The 18,360-nt window shown below is 37.0% G+C and overlaps 1 protein-coding gene across 1 annotated transcript; it reads right to left on the bottom strand.

Annotated features, from left to right (window-relative positions):
* Window positions 1–1,499: 1,499 nt before the first annotated feature.
* Window positions 1,500–14,658, bottom strand: SULT1E1 (sulfotransferase family 1E member 1). The gene is made up of 7 exons (XM_023744336.1): window positions 14,501–14,658; window positions 12,537–12,662; window positions 11,628–11,725; window positions 10,135–10,261; window positions 8,370–8,464; window positions 4,142–4,322; window positions 1,500–1,621 (listed from the first exon to the last, which is right to left on the bottom strand). Exons 1-7 carry the CDS (start codon window positions 14,646–14,648, stop codon window positions 1,509–1,511), a joined length of 888 nt encoding a protein of 295 aa, XP_023600104.1. The 5' UTR covers window positions 14,649–14,658; the 3' UTR covers window positions 1,500–1,508.
* Window positions 14,659–18,360: the final 3,702 nt, after the last annotated feature.

Below are 18,360 nucleotides of genomic sequence, written 5' to 3'. Positions count from 1 at the left end.
GGGGCAGCTCCTGCATTGAGCGTCTGCCCCCTGGTGGTCAGTGTGTGTCATAGTGACCAGTCATTCCCAGTCATTCTGCTGTTAAGGTCAATTTGCATATTACCCTTTTATTATATAGGATTGGGGCCTGGTGCATGAGTGGGGGCCTGCTGGTTTGCCCTGAAGGGTATCCCGGATCAGGGTGGGGGTCCCGCTGGGGTGCCTATCCAGCCTAGGTGAGGGGCTGATGGGTGTTTGCAGGCTGGTCACACCCCCTTCAGGGAGGGGGGGTCCTGCTGGGGTGCCTGGCCAACCTGGGTGAGTGACTGATAGCTGTTTGCAGGCTGGCCATTGCCCCCAGCCACCCAAGCTCCCAGTGGAGGCTGGCTGGAAACAGGTATCTGGGGTTTATTTACCTTCTATAATTGAAACTTTGTTGTCTTGAGCGGAGGCCACAGCCGACCAGGGCAGGTGGGAAGCTTGGCTTCCTCCATCGCCAGGGCAACCAAGCCTCCTGCTTGCTCCAGCTCTGTGGCTGCCAGCTGCCATCTTGGTTAGGTTAATTTGCATATAGTTGCTCTGATTGGATGGTGGGCGTGGCTTGGGGTATAGAGAAGGTGTGGTCAATTTGCATGTTTCTCTTTTATTAGATTAGATATTGATATATTATTATTAACTAAAGTTCACACTTTCCTAGAATTGTATGAGTTTTTAATTAATATCCTTTTTTTCCTCAGGATCTCATCCACATATACCATGTTACATTTATGTGACAGTTTCTCAAATATTCCTTGTATTTAATGATCTTGATAAAACATGCATACTGGTCAGCAGTTTATATAAAAAAACAATAACTGTTCTTCTATTCCTTTTGTTTTTGTTTTCTTTTATTGGCAAATATCACATTTTGTAAAACTTTAGCTTAGAGAATGCAAATTCATTACATTTTATATATGGCTTTCAAGTATAAATAACACTCATTGGGAGTATTATGGACATCTGAATAATTCTGTTATAGCCAAAATTTATATTAGATTAAAGTAAATTCCAAATTAAGTATTTTGCAGGAAGTGAAAAAAATCAGGAACTACATAATAGGCATAATTATGCCCCCAATTTTATTTGTTGATTTTAGTTATATCTTCCATGATTTTCAAAGTTCATGTAAATACGAAATATACTACTAAGTGTGTGTGTGGGGGGGGGAGGAAGTGAGGGGGGCAGCATGAAAATAATTTGGAATGCTTGTTTATTTTTAATGTACTTCTAAGTTCAACTATCTGTGTGTTTCTACATCACTACCATAGATTATAGCTTTGTGTAATATTTGTAAAAAGAAGAAAAAGGAGGAGGAGAAAAAGAATAAAAAACAATATATAAAGATAATATCAGGCAAAAATCATTGTGTGTCTGTATATTGAGATCTCAATAACCATGTGAACCTGATCATATAACCTTTCACATGACTGCTTCTCTAGCAATCTAAAATAAGGAAAGCTGTAACCTCTGATACGTTAGAAAAGCCTTTCTTAGATCTCAGTTCGTAATTTCAGTGTAGACCCCTTCATTTGCTGCTCATAGTGCATATCAAATTTCTTATTCAGGGCCTCTGTAAAGTGATTCTTCCAGTCTCCTATAATCCCTGTAACAAAAGAAAAAAAAGTATTATGTCTTCAAGCCGGAATCATGAAGTTTTCTAATATTCATCACTTTCATTAACAACTTGATTACAATAATAAAATATATGCCATAAATAATATATATATTTGAGCTTGCAAAGGATTTGTTGTGATTGTTAAAACAACAGCAACAACAAACAGCAAATTTCTTTCTCTGACTCTTCTCGCTAATGCTACCTCATTGAACTTTTTTTCTCTAATTTCCTCTCCAGTGTTGGGACTTCCTCTTAATATGAGATCCACGTTTTACACATGCCCAAGATATTAAATATCACGTTCATGCTGATAACACTTAAATCCAGCTTTAGGACTTCCTCTTAATATGAGATCTTACACATGCCCAAGATATTAAATATCATGTTCATGCTGATAACACTTAAATCCAGCTTTATATTTCCATGTCCAACTGCCACCGGAATTCCATACAAGTATACCAAATTGAACTAGTTCACAAATTAATTCATATTGTTCCCCACCAAATTGAGTTTTCTTTTTTATAACCTGATTAACGGCGGCACCAGTTATCCAAAACATAAACTTGGAGGTTGCCCCCTCAATCTTACATCTCCTTCTTTATTCCTATTCAGACTTTCTTCAGACTCATTTCCTTTTCTCCATTTCTGCTGCCACTGTCATCGGAGCTCCTCAGCGTTTCCCACCTGGGTTATCACAATAGTCTAGAAGGCCCTTCTCTTTTGCTTTCCACCACATCCAGCCCTCTCCTGGCAGAGGAAGTCACCCTGTATTTTAAATGTCAACAGTTCACTTTCCACATTAGCTCAAGAAGTTCTCAACTTTCCCAGTGAAATAACCCAAAAAGCAAAAGGTAGAAAATATGTATTCTGGGTAGGGTCTAAGGGTACAGGAGTGAGCAGCCCTTTACAAGCATGATAATTACTCATTTTTTAATTTAAAAATATATAGATATTATTTGCCCAGCCAGTGTGGCTCAGTGGTTGAGCATTGACCTATGAACCAGGAGGTCACGCTTTGATTCCAGGTCAGGGCACGTGCCCGGGTTGTGGTCTCAATCCCCAGTGGGGAATGTGCTGGAAGCAGCCGATTGATGAGTCTCTCTAATCATTGATGTTTCTATCTCTCTCCCCCCTCCTTTTCTCTCTGAAATCAAGAAAAATATATGGACATTGTGGTAAAAAAGACTGAGATAATCTGAGAAATGGATTATTAAAATATCTTTTTTCAGGGGCTCCCTGTTTTCACCCAGTGGCAGGTTTGTTATTCCTATTAATTAAAAAATGTCCTCGCCTTTTCACTGGCAATTTAGATCAAAGAGCAAGATTTTCTCTATTCTGCTTCTAAAAAAAAAAGATGAACACCGAAACCCACATGTTTTTTTCACATATCAGTAAGTCTAGATGTGCCAATACTCTGCATATCCTACATGTGTTTGGTTTTATAAACTGTATGTATCTCATCAGAGTCTCTAGTGAAAATTTAAAGATAATTAGAATTTTAAATTTATATGTATTTACATAATGTACATGGTATAGCACCAAAGCTCCCTGGCCTAGTAAATGATAGGTAGCAGAGGGTATTAGTGCTGGGGCTGAGGTTGTACTGAATGCTGGGAATTCTTATAATACTAGGGGCCCGATGCATGAAATTCGTGCACAGGGGTGGGGGGGCGGAGGGGCGGTCCTCAACCCAGCCTGCACCCTCTCCAATCTGGGACATCCCTCTCACAATCCAGGACCGCTGGCTCCTAACAGCTCACCTGCCTGCCTGCCTGATCACCCCTAACCACTCTGCCTGCCAGCCTGGTTGGCCCCTAACTGCCCACCTGCCAGCCTGCCTGACTACCCCTAACCACTCAACCTGCCAGCCTGCCTGACCACCCCTAACCACTCTATTTGCCTGCCTGATCACCCCTAACTGCCTCTGCTTGCCAGCCTGATCACCCCTTAACTCGTTCCCTCTCAGCCTGGTTGCCCCCTAACTGCTCCCCTGCCAGCCTGATCACCACTAACCGCCTCTGCCTTGACCCCCACCATCATGGCTTTGTCCAGAAGGAAGTTGGACATCTGGAAGATGTCTGGTCGACCCGGTCTAATTAGCATATTACCCTTTTATTAGTATAGATGCTGCATATCCTATATAATAAAAGGTTAATATGCAAATTGACCAAATGGCAGAACGACTGGTCACTATGATGTGTACTGACCACCTGGACTGTGAGAGGGCACAGGCCGGGCTGAGGGACCTTCCCCCAAGTGCACAAATTTCATGCACTTGGCATCTATTACTAAGTAATCAATAAGTAATAGCAATTTATTAGTAATAGTAGTAGAACTAATGTTTTATGTCTCTGAAGACTGGTAACACAATAAAGAGAGTTCTCATATGTGAAACAACACTGCAGAAAACAAGCAGAGTCCACATATATGAATAGGCCTTTGTAGGTGTTTGCCTATAATTGTTTCAACTTGTGACCTCCTATCAGGCAAATCATGTGACCATCTCACCCTTTCTCATGAAGGGAGATATTTTTTGGTTCATGATTTCATCTGGTAGTATTGTGTAATTGGTAGATGGGTTGTTTTTCATCTCTTGGAATGAAGTGTGTTGAACAATCTTGTCCACAAGCTCCTTTGATGGCTCCCTTCCCAGAAATTGTATCACTTTTATCACCTCTCTTCTGATATCCTAGGAAGAAAAAAATATTTTGAAGATTCAATTACTAACATTGAATGCATTACTATTTGAATTATAAAGAGAGAGAGAAATCCCCTCTCCCCACTGATATTGGAATTGGACTTCTAATGAGGAAAAATGCTTCCTGTAGCAGTATTTTAAACTTCTCTAAACACAAATTTCCTCAGCCATAAAATGTACATAAAAGGTACTTTATACCATGTACATTCTCGCATATCACATACAAAATACAAATTTATTACGCCATCTACAAAAATAAACTCAAATTTATGATTTACTTAACTGTATGATCTGAAACCATAAAACTTCTAGGAGGAAATACAGTCAGTAAACTCTTTGACATTAATCTTAGGAATATATTTTTGGATATATTATCTCAGGCCAGGGCAACAAAAGCAAAAATAAATAAATTGTACTACATCAAACTTAAAAGCTTCTGCACAGTAAAGGAAACCATGAACAAAATAAAAACACAACCTACTGAATCGGAGAAGATATTTGCGAATAATACATCCAATAGGGGTTAATATCCAAAATATATAAGGAGCTCAGACAACTTAATATAAAAAAAAACACACACACAATTAAACCTGGGCAGAGGATGACTAGACATTTCCCCAAAGAAGACATATTGATGGCTAACAGACATGAAAAGATGCTAAATATCATTAATCATCAGAAAAATGCAAATAAAAACCACAATGACAAAGTGAGATATCACCTCTCACCTGTCAGAATGGCCATTATGAGGAAGTCAACAAATAAGTTTGGCAAGAATGTGGAGAAAAAGTAACCCTTGTGCATTGCTGGTGGGAATGTAAATTGAAGTAATCACTATGAGGTTCCTCAAAACTTTTAGAAAAAAACTACCATATGACCACTTCCGTATATTTATCTGAAGAATATAAAAGCACTAACTCAAAAAAATGTATGCACTTCTATGTTCATTGCAGCATTATTTACAACAGCCAAGATATGGAAGCAACCTAAGAGTTCACTGACAGACAAATGGATTAAAAATGTGTGATTTATATATTAGTCAGCAATAATAAAAAAAATTCACCATTGGCAACAATATGAATGGACCTAGAGGGTATTATGCAAAGCAAAATAAGTCAGAGAAAGACAAATACTGTATGATTTCACTTATATGTGGAATCTGAAAAACACAGGACGAATGAGCAAAAAAAAACAAAACAGAAATAGACTCATAGATACAGAGAACAAACTAATGGTTGCCAGAGGTGAGGAGAGTGGGGGGACAGGTAAAAAAGGTGAAGAGGAATAAGAGGTACAAACTTCCAGTTATAAAATAAATAAGCCATGTTGGTGTAATGTACAGCACAGGGGAAATAGCCAATAATCCTATATAATAAAAGGCTAATATGCAAATAGACCAAATGGCGGAACAACTGAACAACTAAACAATAGAACAACCGGTCACTATGACATGCACTGACCACCAGGGGGGAGTGTGTAGAACATGGCGGGCATCGGCAGCAGGTGGCAGAGTGCGGAACATGGTGGGTGTCGGGTGTGGCAGGATGGTGGAGCCAGGTGAACAGGGGCGCCAGACCAAGGTGGGGCGCCAGTCACTGTCATCAGGTGGTTACTGAAAATTCTTTGCTTCCATGACACGGTTCCACTGGGCACTTGCACCTGCTGCCAGTGTCGGCCCTGCTCACACCTACTGCCAGTGCCAGAGCCACCACTCGCATGCACTGCCAGCCCCAATTGCCAGAGGGGTGATCAGGCCAGCAGCTGCCGCTTGCACCCACTGATGGCGCTGGCCCCACTTACACCTGCTGTTGGCACCGGCCTCAATTGCTCCACGCCATCAGAGTGTGCAAGCGGGGCTGGCGCCATCAGGGCATGGAAGCGGTGGCAGCGGAAGTGGGGCTGCTGGCAGAGAGGGGACTAGGGGCCACAGCAGGAGAGGCTGGGCAGGGGTGCAGAGGATGAGCCAAGACCCACCCCTGTGCCCACCACAGCCTCAAGGCCCACAGTTCCTTTCAGGGTGTATGAATTCGTGCACTGGGCCCCTAGTACCATTATAATGTTGCATGGTAACAGATGGTTACTAGACTTATTGTGGTGATCACATCATAAAGTTATATAAATGTCAAATCACTATGTTGTACACCTGAAACTAATATCATCTACTATGCCAACTATACTTTAATAACATATTTTTTAAAAAAATAGATACTTTGTCCAGCCAGGGTGGCTCAGTAGTTGAACTTTGACCTATGAACCAGAAAATCAAGGTTCGATGCCCAGTCAGGGCATATGCCTGGGTTGTAGGCTTGATCCCCAGTAGGAAGCGTATGGGAGGCAACTGATCAATGGTTCTTTCTCATCACTGATGTTTCTATCTCTCTTTCCCTCTCCCTTCATTTCAGAAATCAATAAAAATAAATTAGAAATAGATAATTTAAAGATTGTTAGAACACTAAGTGAGATGATGTTGTACAATACTTTTTATAATCCTCAATACACTAAATAAATATCTATTAATATTAACATACACTATCTAATAGTACAGTCTACTGTGACAGATTAAGCTTTGGGTTGAAAATGTACAGAAAACTTTCATTTTTCTTCTAATTTACTGGTGAAACTAGTGAAAAACAAAGGAACCAGACAGGTTAAGAAAATATGTAAAAATTCAAGTACTCAGCATGGAACATTAGATGTTATATATGAACCACAACTACAAACATCCCCATCTCTATGCATGCCACTACTATTATATTCCTTATTATCCAACTACATCACTCAATGCAACTATTTTCAGTATCAACCATAATGCTTATTCTGGCATGTAATTTTCTGTACATAGAATGCTGTTCTCAAATTCTCTGTCCTACAAATTATAGACTACCTATTAAACCAGCTTATGTATCACCTTCTTTAGGATGAGTTCCTTGACCCTTCCAATTTGAATTAAATGACATGTATTGATTATTACTTATATATGTATTTGGGTTGTTTCCAATGTTTATGGTAAAGATTGTTGTACATATTCAGTTTCTCAAGAATATATATCTACTAGTGGAATTTCTGGGTCTTCAGTTCCATTCACGTTTTGCCCTTTGTAGATAGTGACAAGTTTATTCCATTGTGTATCTTTTACACTACCATCAGCTGTATGTTACTTCTCACTGATCCATATCCTGACTAACATTTATTATTGTTAGACTTTTTCATTGTTGTCAGTCTGGTGGGTATGGGATAATATCTCATAGTGATTTTTATTTGGAATTATCCTGATTACTAATGAAGCTAGAGAAAAACTAAGCTATTAGGAAATTTTGAGGTCATCAGATTTTTATATATTGCTGTTCTAAGCATTCTCTTAACTCTCCTTCTGAAGGTTTGAGTTGATATATGTGGAACCTTGTCATGTTATCCTACATGTCCATTACATTTTTAAAATAAAGTATTCTATTTATCTCAATGTGGTAAATTCTATAGAATTAACTCAGCTCCATCTTCCACATTACTAATTCATGATTCAGCCATGTCTTACTGTTATTTAAACCATCTCTTAATTTCTAATTTTTATTTATTATTTTAGAAATTCTATTTTATTTTTTCCCAAGTTGACTTATTAAGGTTAGTAACCTCTTGCTTCTTTGTAAAAATCTCAATTTCTTCTTTTATTTCTTTAAACATATTAAGCATAATTATGTTAAGCCCTTACCAGACATCTATGGATTTGGAGATTAGTTGACTCTTTTTGCCTGCTGTGATTCCTTTTGTGTATGTGTGTGCATGTGTTGCTGTTTGTTTTATAAACTCAAGTTCTTCCAAATTTTATTGTTGGTAATTTTTTGAGACTTGGGTTTAAACATATGCATTCATTCACAGGAAACTTGTATTTACTAACTTTAAATCTGTGTTAAAGTACCTGGATAATTGTAATTTTTGGAGGGGACAGCATCATTTATTTAAAGGTAGACCTTTGTATCTAGAGTGTTGCCAAATGCTAACATTTTAGAAATTACTAAGTTGTCCATTTGTTTTGTTTCTCACCTCCTTCATGTCTTCATAGAAAAGAAATAGCAAACGTGGATTCTTTCTCAGTTCCCACCAAGATTTTGCATGTTCATACCAGGAACCATAAGGAACTAAAATTAGAGATAAAGGCAACATAAGAGCACAGTATCATCTCTATACAGCTTGAAAAATGAATGTTTAAACAACAGTAGCAATAAATAAATATCAATAAATGATCATGAAATGAAAACTAGAAATCAGCCTCACATCTGAAGCACATTTCCTTGCAGCAAGGAGGCAAAATATGTTATAATTTATATATGGAAACATATTCTCAACTTCCGTCATTGTGACATGGTTTATGGCACAGAGAACAAGTGAAGGAAGTCCCCCTCCCATCAATTGATTCAGAGTTTATGAAATCATTTTTGAAACATTTGTGTATGTGTGTGTGTGTGTGTGTGTGTGTGTGCGTGCGTGTGTGTGTGTAAAATCAGATTGTTAGTGAAGGGAGTTGAGTTAGTGGAACTATCAACTTTCTTATAATAAGAAGTCAGCCCAGTTCTCAAATTTGCCATTTACAATCTGGCTTTGGCAACTGAAGCTAGTAACTACATAATAGTTTATTACAGTACTTGCAGTTTCTATGATAAAAGTTATTCTCTTAGGAAACTTTAGTGTCATTCTCACTCTAAAAGAATTAGATTTGGGAGATGATATGATATGATCAAATGTTATCTCTTCCTTTCTCCCTTCTTATCTTTTTCTCGAATATATCCAAGTGTTTCAGCCAATAAAAGCTCACAAAATGATTTAATAATGTGTGAATCCAAGTATTCTGCTTTGCACTAAATCATTGCATATGTCTTCTATTCTTTGACTCTATTGGCAATTTTTCTTTATAGGAAAAGTTACATGATGTTATTTATAATTATCTTATCTCTTTTGTGGAGGTACAACTTTATGTTTCTCTGCCTTACAATGTGAGTTTTAATGATCTTGAGGCAAATATTTTATTCACTATGCATTAGCATAAAATTTCTCAAATACAACAATAAAAATAAAGCACAAATATCCTACTTTTAGTGAGTCAATATTAGCTTCTATGGGTATAAAAGTGGCATTGCTATCATTTCCCTTACAACTTATTACTGCAGAGTCAGAACGGCCTTCTTCAGTTAACACTAGAATCTCCTGACCCCTTTCTTCCTCAAATCTAAATACTTAGTTATTTTCGTCTCTAGTTAAATAAAAAGGCAACATTTTCCAGAATTACTGCTCAACTAATTCTTGTACTGTTCTGAGAAATCTAGTTGAATTATTCAGGCTGTACACTGAGTGAATGCGTAAAAACTCCGTAGATATTCAGACGTCTTTATAAATTGTGGCTCATGTAACACCTGAAATTTTTCTTGGAAACAAATGGACATTCTCTCTCCTTTATTCTCTCCCTCCTCTTGTTCAATAGAGTGCTAATAACATTCTGTGAAATACTTTTCTAATAAAAAAGAACAAGAGAAAAAATTGGACCCTGAGTCTCAATCTTAGAGAGAAAAATTGTTACCTCCACCCCCTAAATATATATTTTTAGGCATTAAGCTGAACTTTCTATATTCTACAATTTGCCATCCACATCTGAAAATTTGCGCTAAAGTTCAAGGGCATCTAGAACATCTGTGTTTTAATTAAAGATCAGGGAAAATAACAGACCAGGAAAAACAGCAAACATTTTTGCTCAGAGACACCATTTGTCTTGTATAGTTTACCTTGAAAGAATTCAAAGAGAGGAAGCTGTTTTTACCTTCTCCATCCATGAATTTCTCCACAAACTCTGGAAAAGTTCCAGGATTTGGATGACCAGCTACCATTTGAAAGAAATAATAAAAAGAAACAGCCACGTCCTTGGCATTCCGGCAAAGATAGATCATCTAAGAGGGTAAAATCGAATATTAAAAAATCTAAAATTTTAAATAATAGTTTCATCAAGATTTTTTTAAAAAAGGCATTTGTGTTTTCAACTATAACAAATTACATAATCAACTTAGAAAGTGCATACAGTTATTTAAAAGTCCTTTAATAGCCTGAAGTGACAGTATCTTTTAAAGTGTTGTTCAATGCTAATTCTCACTTTTCATTTTTATGCTATTTTTACATATAACACCTCATTTAAGAGTCACAATTCCATTGTTATAAATTGGACCAGATAGATTAGTATCCTTAATTTATAAGTGAAGAAACTAAACTGAAGCTAAGTCCCAAAACAACACTGAGAATAAATCAATGAGAGTAAATGATTTGTAAATCACTCAGTCAACAGTAAAGTCCTCTGATCTTTATACTACACCACCGTTCTGTATAGTAAAGAAAAAGATAGTCCTATTGTTTCCTCACTCACGCTCTTTAAAAAAAATCATGTTCATGTGGGTCAATATGCACATTCACCTCAGGGACAATGTAATCTTCACCAATATCTTGTTGAGTTTCTGTTTTACATAAAGAGGAAACACTAGCAAATTAACCAGCAGGACGGTTGGTTTTTAATTGCTAGTTCTGGCACTAAGATTTTCTATCATCTTGTACAAAGCACCAACATTTTGGACCTAAATTTCTATCCACCAAATAAGTCAGTTGGATCAGATCTGTGTGGCCTCTTCTAGGTCTGATACACAATGCTACTGAAAACGTTCTGCAAAAGCAAACTGCACATCCCTGCGGTGTCCCACTTCCGTCCTCAGGCTCCTGAGCAATGCCATCAGGGAAGAAAGGCTCTTCTTGATGTATCCACCTGCAGGGGAACCTTCTTTCTGCCAAGGACCATTTGGATATTTAATACATCATATAAAATTGTCCACTTAAAAATTAGCCTGGTCAAACATGTAATGAACTTACCCTTAATGCTTTTGCAGGGCCAGACCAAATGATTTTGTGGGCTTTATATGGCCCTTGGGCCAGACATTCCCACCCCTGGTTTATGAGATATGATTAGGCTCACTAACTTGTCTTACTCAAGTCTTCACATTTTCAAACAATTGTTAAGAAAATCTTCTATTTTATTCTAAGAAAAATGGATCTCAATGTTAAGATCCTACTATAAAACCTCTAGTTGCTACAGAAAAAAAAGTGAATTTTATTTTCTCATCAAAGCTATTATTAACCCTGTTGAACATTTATTAAATGTTTATAGATTCAATGAAAGAATAAAGAAACCAGCGTGTATACAACACAGTTATGACTTGAATATTCTAAAATTTCCTGGAGTTGGATAAAGTTTTAAGAATACTTGACTCTGGTTACCTTACAGTTCTTTTCCCAAAATGAGGCCGGAAGAAGCTGCGCTGGCAAATGAGTCTTCAAGATTCTAGGAGATGCCATCTCTTTTAATTGTTTTACCCCTGGATTATAAAAAATTAAAGGTTAGATAACTTCAAAAATTATAAATATTTATATGGATTTTATAGATATTTAAAAAATAGAAATAACTAAGATTTTATCTTTTATTAATGATAATATTATATACAACATATATACTAACTATGACAGAATTTTAGATAGAGAAAATAATAGAGAAAAAAAATAAGATCAAATAAAATTTCATCACTTTGGAAAAATCATTCTTAACATTTGGGTCAGTAGCTTTCTCTACAAATATATCTATCTATATGCTCAGACTCACAGCCATCCAAATACCACATACACACATAAATTTTTCAATATTTTCTAATTCTCCTTTTTCCTCAATATATTACACTGATACTGCAATGTCAAAAAACATATGATAGCCTAACATTTTTAATGATTTTATAGTGTTATAATATCACTTCTAAGTATTCTTTTCTTAACTAATATGGCTAAGAAATTTTTTACAATGTTAAAACAATCTTCGATGCATATCTTTTTGCATAGATCCTTTAAAAATGTATAATTTTCTAGTGTTTAAAATATTACCACATTTAGCCCATAGAGACATAAATACATATTACTAGGTTCTACTGAGACATATAAGAACTATCCTATTCACTCTTTTCTAGACACATGCTACACCATAATCTCTGTCAAGATTTTCATTTAAATTTACATGTTTTGCAATGTCAAAGACATAATAGTAATTGCCATTGTTGCTTACAGTCTCTTTCCATATATCATCTACATCCACACTTTAAAAGATGTGTATAGTATAGCTTTTAAAATCAACTTAAACATTACCATTCATCATCTCTTCTTTTCTGCATTCTAAGAAAGGTATTCGATTAAAAATGGCATCTCTCTTGCACTTTTCCACATCACCATCTTTAAAGACCACGTCTACAATTTCACTCAGCCAGGTTGTACCTGTAAAAATTAAACAAACCTGAGTCTTCCACTGACCATGCTGGGCTGGCGATGGAAGTGATGAATTTATAGCTGGATAAAGTAGGATGGTACCAGTGCAATATTATTTGAAAGGTGCCAGAATAGCCATAAGACTCAATAAATAAAGATGAACATTATAGTAAAACATACCTGTTGTAGGAGTGCCAATTTGTCCATGATGAATTGGGACATTGTGCACACTGATAACAGTTTGGATTTAAATTTTTACATTTAGAAACTAAGGAGGCTTGAATGACAGATGATACACCCAAGTATGCTTTCAAACACAAACTTACTGCTAGTTTTTTATGCCTCAAATTGTCTTAGTTCAGAGGATATTGAAAAAAATAAATCTGGTTCTTGGTTCAATGGTGATCAAAGGCCCTTTGAAGAGTTAGAAACAATGTTCACTAATTACAATAGTTATTTTTTTCTTAAGATGTTATAATACCAGTGAACACAGGGATTTAAAGGACTGCAAAAGGGGAACATTTAATTCAGTATGACTCTGCTGCTGCGATATTTAGACAAGAAATGCCTTCAATAATTGAGCTTAGACTTAACAAATTATTGGTATAAATTCACCAGTTTTGTGAGGTAGGGAAGGATTTTACCAGTCAGGAGAACTGTCTTTTTTTTTTTTTTTAATTCAAGGTCAGATACTTAAGAATATTACAGTGGTGAGGGAAAGAATTGGAAATAGATTGTGAAGCCTAGATCAAAGAGTCCACCTGAAGAGATGAGTGGGCATGAAGCCATAGTGGCAATTAGACAACAAGCATAAAATATCTTATAATTCATACTAAAGTATGGAAAGGCATCGACATACATTAAATAAGAGAGCAAGTTTAGGAGGGTTGAGTTTTATTTTTATTTTTTTTAATATATTTTATTGAATTTTTACAGAGAGGAAGGGAGAGGGATAGAGAGTTAGAAACATCAATGAGAGAGAAACATCAATTAGCTGCCTCCTGCACACCTCCTACTGGAGAGGATGTGCCCCGCAACCAAGGTACATGCTCTTGACCGGAATCAAACCTGGGACCTTTCAGTCCACAGGCTGGCGCTCTATCCACTGAGCCAAACCGGTTAGGGCAGAGGGTTGAGTTTTAGAAGTCCACTAGTGGCAGAGTAAATAGAACAATGGAGTGAGATTAGCCGTTCTGTGTCACCACCGCTCTTATCAGTCTCGATGTGGCTTTTTCTTTATGTCCTTAGTTATATGACTTCTGTTCAGCTAGATTTCAGGTGGTTCTGAATGATGGTTATTTTGTAGTTTAGTTGTAATTTTGATGTGATTGTGGGAAGTTTCAAGTACTACTTTAATCTACACTGTCATCTTGACCAGAAGCCAATAATACCCATTTTTCAATAGTACTGCTCAAGTTATAGGTATAAATTATGATCTTACAATAGATTTATTATATGCCCCTTTTTCTTTTTAAAAAATATATTTTATTGATTTTTTACAGAGAGGAAGGGAGAGAGATAGAGAGTTAGAAACATTGATGAGAGAGAAACATCGATCAGCTGCCTCCTGCACACCCCTACAGGGGATGTGCCCACAACCAAGGTATATGCCCTTGACTGGAATCGTACCTGGGACCCTTCAGTCTGCAGGCTTACGCTCTGTCCACTGAGCCAAACCAGCTAGGGCAACATGCCCCTTTTTCTATGTCTATAGAAACTACTATATCTGACCTTATTTAATATGGAGAAAGAGCGTGGAGGAAGTAAACAGCTTAATACTTACCATTCTAGCTGAGACTGTCATTATTAGGAGACAGGAACAAGTTAGACATCATAGGGAGACTCACCAGATTTGGGATAGGTGATAATGACAATGTCATCTGATCTTGCCTGAAATGTCTCCACATCATCCCAATATTTGACAAAATCTTTATACATTAGAATTCCATGGACTCTGCTAAAGAATTCAGAATTGTCACCTTTCGAAGAAGCCATCACAAAATGGTACACTAAAAGAAAAAAAAGAGGTATCTTTTTCACTTTGTGTTTTATAATGTTTTAACATTAACAGTAGCTCTGTATATTGAAATTTCCTTGTCTATCTAGCATTTCTTAGCTGTTGAGCATATGGGGTAAATGTGAATTTAAGAAATATATAACATCATCTTGGTGCTTTAAGAGTTTCTAATCCTTTTAAGGAGATAAAGTCTAACATATAAAAGAATAGTAAAATGCAAAGCATTATAAAGTAAAATGTTTAAAACTATATAGAAATATATGATACATTGCTATTATCATATTTATACATAATATTTATCTACACTAATAAAAGACAAACATGCAAATTGACCATACCTTCGCTACTCATTAAGCCACACCCAGAGCCAATCAGAGCGACTATAGGCAAATTAACCCAACCAAGATGGCGGCCGGCAGCCACAGAGCTGGAGTGAGCAGGAGGCTCGGTTGCCCCAGTGATGGAGGAAGCCAAGCTTCCCGCCTGCCGAGCCAGCTCTGAGCTCCACTGAAAGCAACAAAGTTTCAATTATAGAAGGTAAATAAATCCCAGAATAAAAAAAAAGAAAAGAAAAAAAGAAGAGGCGGGTTGCTTCCGTCGCCAGGGGGCTTGACCAGCCTGAAAATGGCCCTCAGCCCCTCACCCAGGCTGACCAAACCTCCATGGGGTGGGGGTACCCACTGGGGGGGAACTTGACCAGCCTGCAAACAGCCATCAGTCCCTCACCTTGGCTGGCCAGGCAACCCAGTGGGGACCCCCACCCAGAAGGGGGTGTGACCAGCCTGCAAACACCCATCAGCCCCTCACCCAGGCTGGCCAAGCACCCCAGCGGGACCCCCACCCTGATCCGGGACACCCTTCAGGGCAAACCAGCCGGCCCCCACCCATGCACCAGGCCTCTATCCTATATAATAAAGGGGTAATATGCAAGCTGACCCTAACAACAGAATGACTGGGAATGACTGGTCACTATGACACACACTGACCACCAGTGCGCAGATGCTCAATGCAGGACCTGTCCCCTGGTGGTCAGTGAGCTCCCACAGGGGGAGCTCTGCTCAGCCATAAGCCAGGCTGATGGCTGCCAGCACAGTGGTGGTGGCAGGAGCCTCTCTCGCCTCCTCAGCAGCGCTAAGCATGTGTGACTGCAGCTTAGGCCTGCTCCCCGCTGGTAAGTGGACATCCCCCAAGGGCTTCCGGGCTGCCAGAGGGATGTCTGACTGCTAGCTTGGGCCTGATCCCCCAGGGAGTGTGCCTAAGCCAGCAGGTGGACATCCTCCAAGTGGTCCCAGACTGCGAGAGGGCACAGGCCAGGCTGAGGGACCCCCAAGTGCACAAATTTTTGTGCACCTGGACTCTAGTATATAATAAATTCCACCATGAATGAAAATAGTAGAGCCTTCAATTTTTTTCTGTCAAAATTGCTCGGCATTTAAAAAGACTAAGAGGTTCAGAAATACAACAATATTTTGGCAAAGCATTGATTAACTTTGTCTACGTTAAATAACAATAAAATTGAGGTCACATTTGATATCTATTGCCAGATTTCAAAGTCAGCTTCCTCAGTTTCTGAATATTTTTTTTATTTAATGGAAAAATTCAAAGGCTTGGCGAGTGTATTTAAAAGAGATGAAATCAATGACACTGTAACTGATATCTAAGGCTTGATTCTTCAGAGTAGAGAAGGTTCCTCTGTGACTACAGATATTACCTTTACTTTTCTGTCTCAGTTAATCATTAGTATAGTAGTGAACACTCCATTGAGTGACTTGTCTGAAAATTATCAGGTTAAACCAAATGGTTATCAGTTGGTAATTCATCTCCTGGCCCTGTTACAACCCATTTCATGTTCAGAGTTAATCACAGAGTTATTAATTAAGCGAATTTTCTTTCATTGACTTTCAATTTCTTTCACTACCATCTCACCCCCAAATTATCCCATTTTGAGTTTTTGATATAGTACCTCAACAAATTTTGTCCTTCTAGACCTCTCTTTTATTCATCCTTGCCAGAAAGCTGCCCGATAGGCTGTTATAGACTCATAGATTCGTGACAGTGGTAGCTTTTATTGTGTTTTTCAGAGAGTTTGTATTATAACAGGAGGCTCCTGAAGGCAGTAGTTCTTTTAGCCTCCTAATGTGTTTCCTGTAATAGAGAATTCCAATCCATGAGAGAGGAAATGAAGTTAGTAGATACTATAACAAATGGATTAACCCTAAGGAAGAAATAGCTGATGATAAAATTTTAGAAAGATAAGTGTCCTACAAATGAAAGCAAATAATTAGACCTATGACTTATACTGAAGTCTTTTTCTTGTAGTGTTTCTCCCACTAAATTTCTAGCTACACATTACAGATGTAAACTTTCAGATGTTGCCTCCTAACTCTTCCTTATCAGCCAGCACCTGACATTAAGTCCCATTGATTCTATCTCTGTTATTTTCCTCTATTTTCTATAGTTAAGATCACTGCCCTAGTTAGGAACCACTCCAACTGTTAACTGAATATACAAAAATAACCTCCCCATTGGCCTTCCTGTAAAAAGTTTATATATCCTCTTTCTATAATCACCAGAGGAAGGAAAATGAATGCTATTTACTTATGTTAAGCCAGACTTAAAAGGTTTTATTTAAAAATCTTATTTGTAAGTCATATGAGAAAGCAGACATCATTATCAATTAGGTTAGGTTTGTCCTGCATGATATTTCTTGAAGATGCAACCATATTTGTCTTATACAAGAAAGAATAAATATGCACACATTTATGCATACATGTAAACAAGTGCATATAAATGTATAATTGTGGGCACAATTTTTGAAAAAAATTAAACAACATAGAGGAAAAGTATCCTCTTTATTATAATCTTAAGAGATAATCATTCCTAATAGCATTGTATTTATGCTTCCAAATATTTAAATGTATATTAAAATCTAGATTTTATATCACATTCTATATTTATTTATAATCTATTTTTTCACTGAACTACATAATGTGAACATATTTTTCTGTTAATACGTAAATTCTGTTTTTATTCTTATAAATGAAACATAGTAGTCCATAGTATGGATATAACATAGATGATATAATTATTGATAGAAATTCCTGTTTTTCTCAATTATTTTGAAATAAGTAGTACTTTAATGACTATCTTTGAGCATATGTATTTTCACACTTATCTTTTCAGTAATAATGGGATTGTCAAAATAAAAGTTATGCATGTATAAGATATTGATATTTTTTAACAAATCACTGAAATATTGTAAACATTTACACAACATATGGAATTGCCTATTGTCTCACATCCTCACCAGTACTGGAAGTTACTTGTAATTTTTTATAAGAATATATATATATATATATATATATATATATATATATATATATTTTCTAAATTGGTATTTCATATTTTATAATTTTCATATTTTATATATTTATTGGTTATTTTAATCATTTTGATCCATTTTGCCAATAATAATTATTAGCTTTTCCTGATTTACAGCTAGTAATTTATTGTTGATAAAGAAATCTATTGTTTTTCCCCCTTTTAAAATATTGCTGTATAGGATATTATTATTTATACTAGGGGCCTGGTGCATGAAAATTCCTGCACTGGAGGGGGGTCCTTCAGCCCAGCCTGCCCCCTCTCACAGTCCAGGACCCCTCAGGGGCGGGTGGTGACCCGGCGATCAGG

The sequence above is a fragment of the Myotis lucifugus genome, unplaced genomic scaffold, assembly GCF_000147115.1.
Source record: "Myotis lucifugus unplaced genomic scaffold, Myoluc2.0 scaffold_449, whole genome shotgun sequence".
Classification (NCBI taxonomy): Eukaryota; Metazoa; Chordata; class Mammalia; order Chiroptera; family Vespertilionidae; genus Myotis; species Myotis lucifugus.
This window is presented reverse-complemented; position numbering and strand designations above follow the sequence as displayed.

What these genes read in the sequence shown, in the direction of transcription:
- SULT1E1 (XM_023744336.1), bottom strand. Translation starts at nt 14,648, where the DNA reads ATGGCTTCTTCGAAAGGTGACAATTCTGAATTCTTTAGCAGAGTCCAT. An exon ending in TATCACCTATCCCAAATCTG is followed by an intron (nt 12,663 to 14,500) that starts GTGAGTCTCCCT and finishes TAATTTTTACAG; the next exon opens with GTACAACCTGGCTGAGTGAA. An exon ending in TCTATGAAGACATGAAGGAG is followed by an intron (nt 4,323 to 8,369) that starts GTGAGAAACAAA and finishes TTTTCTTCCTAG; the next exon opens with GATATCAGAAGAGAGGTGAT.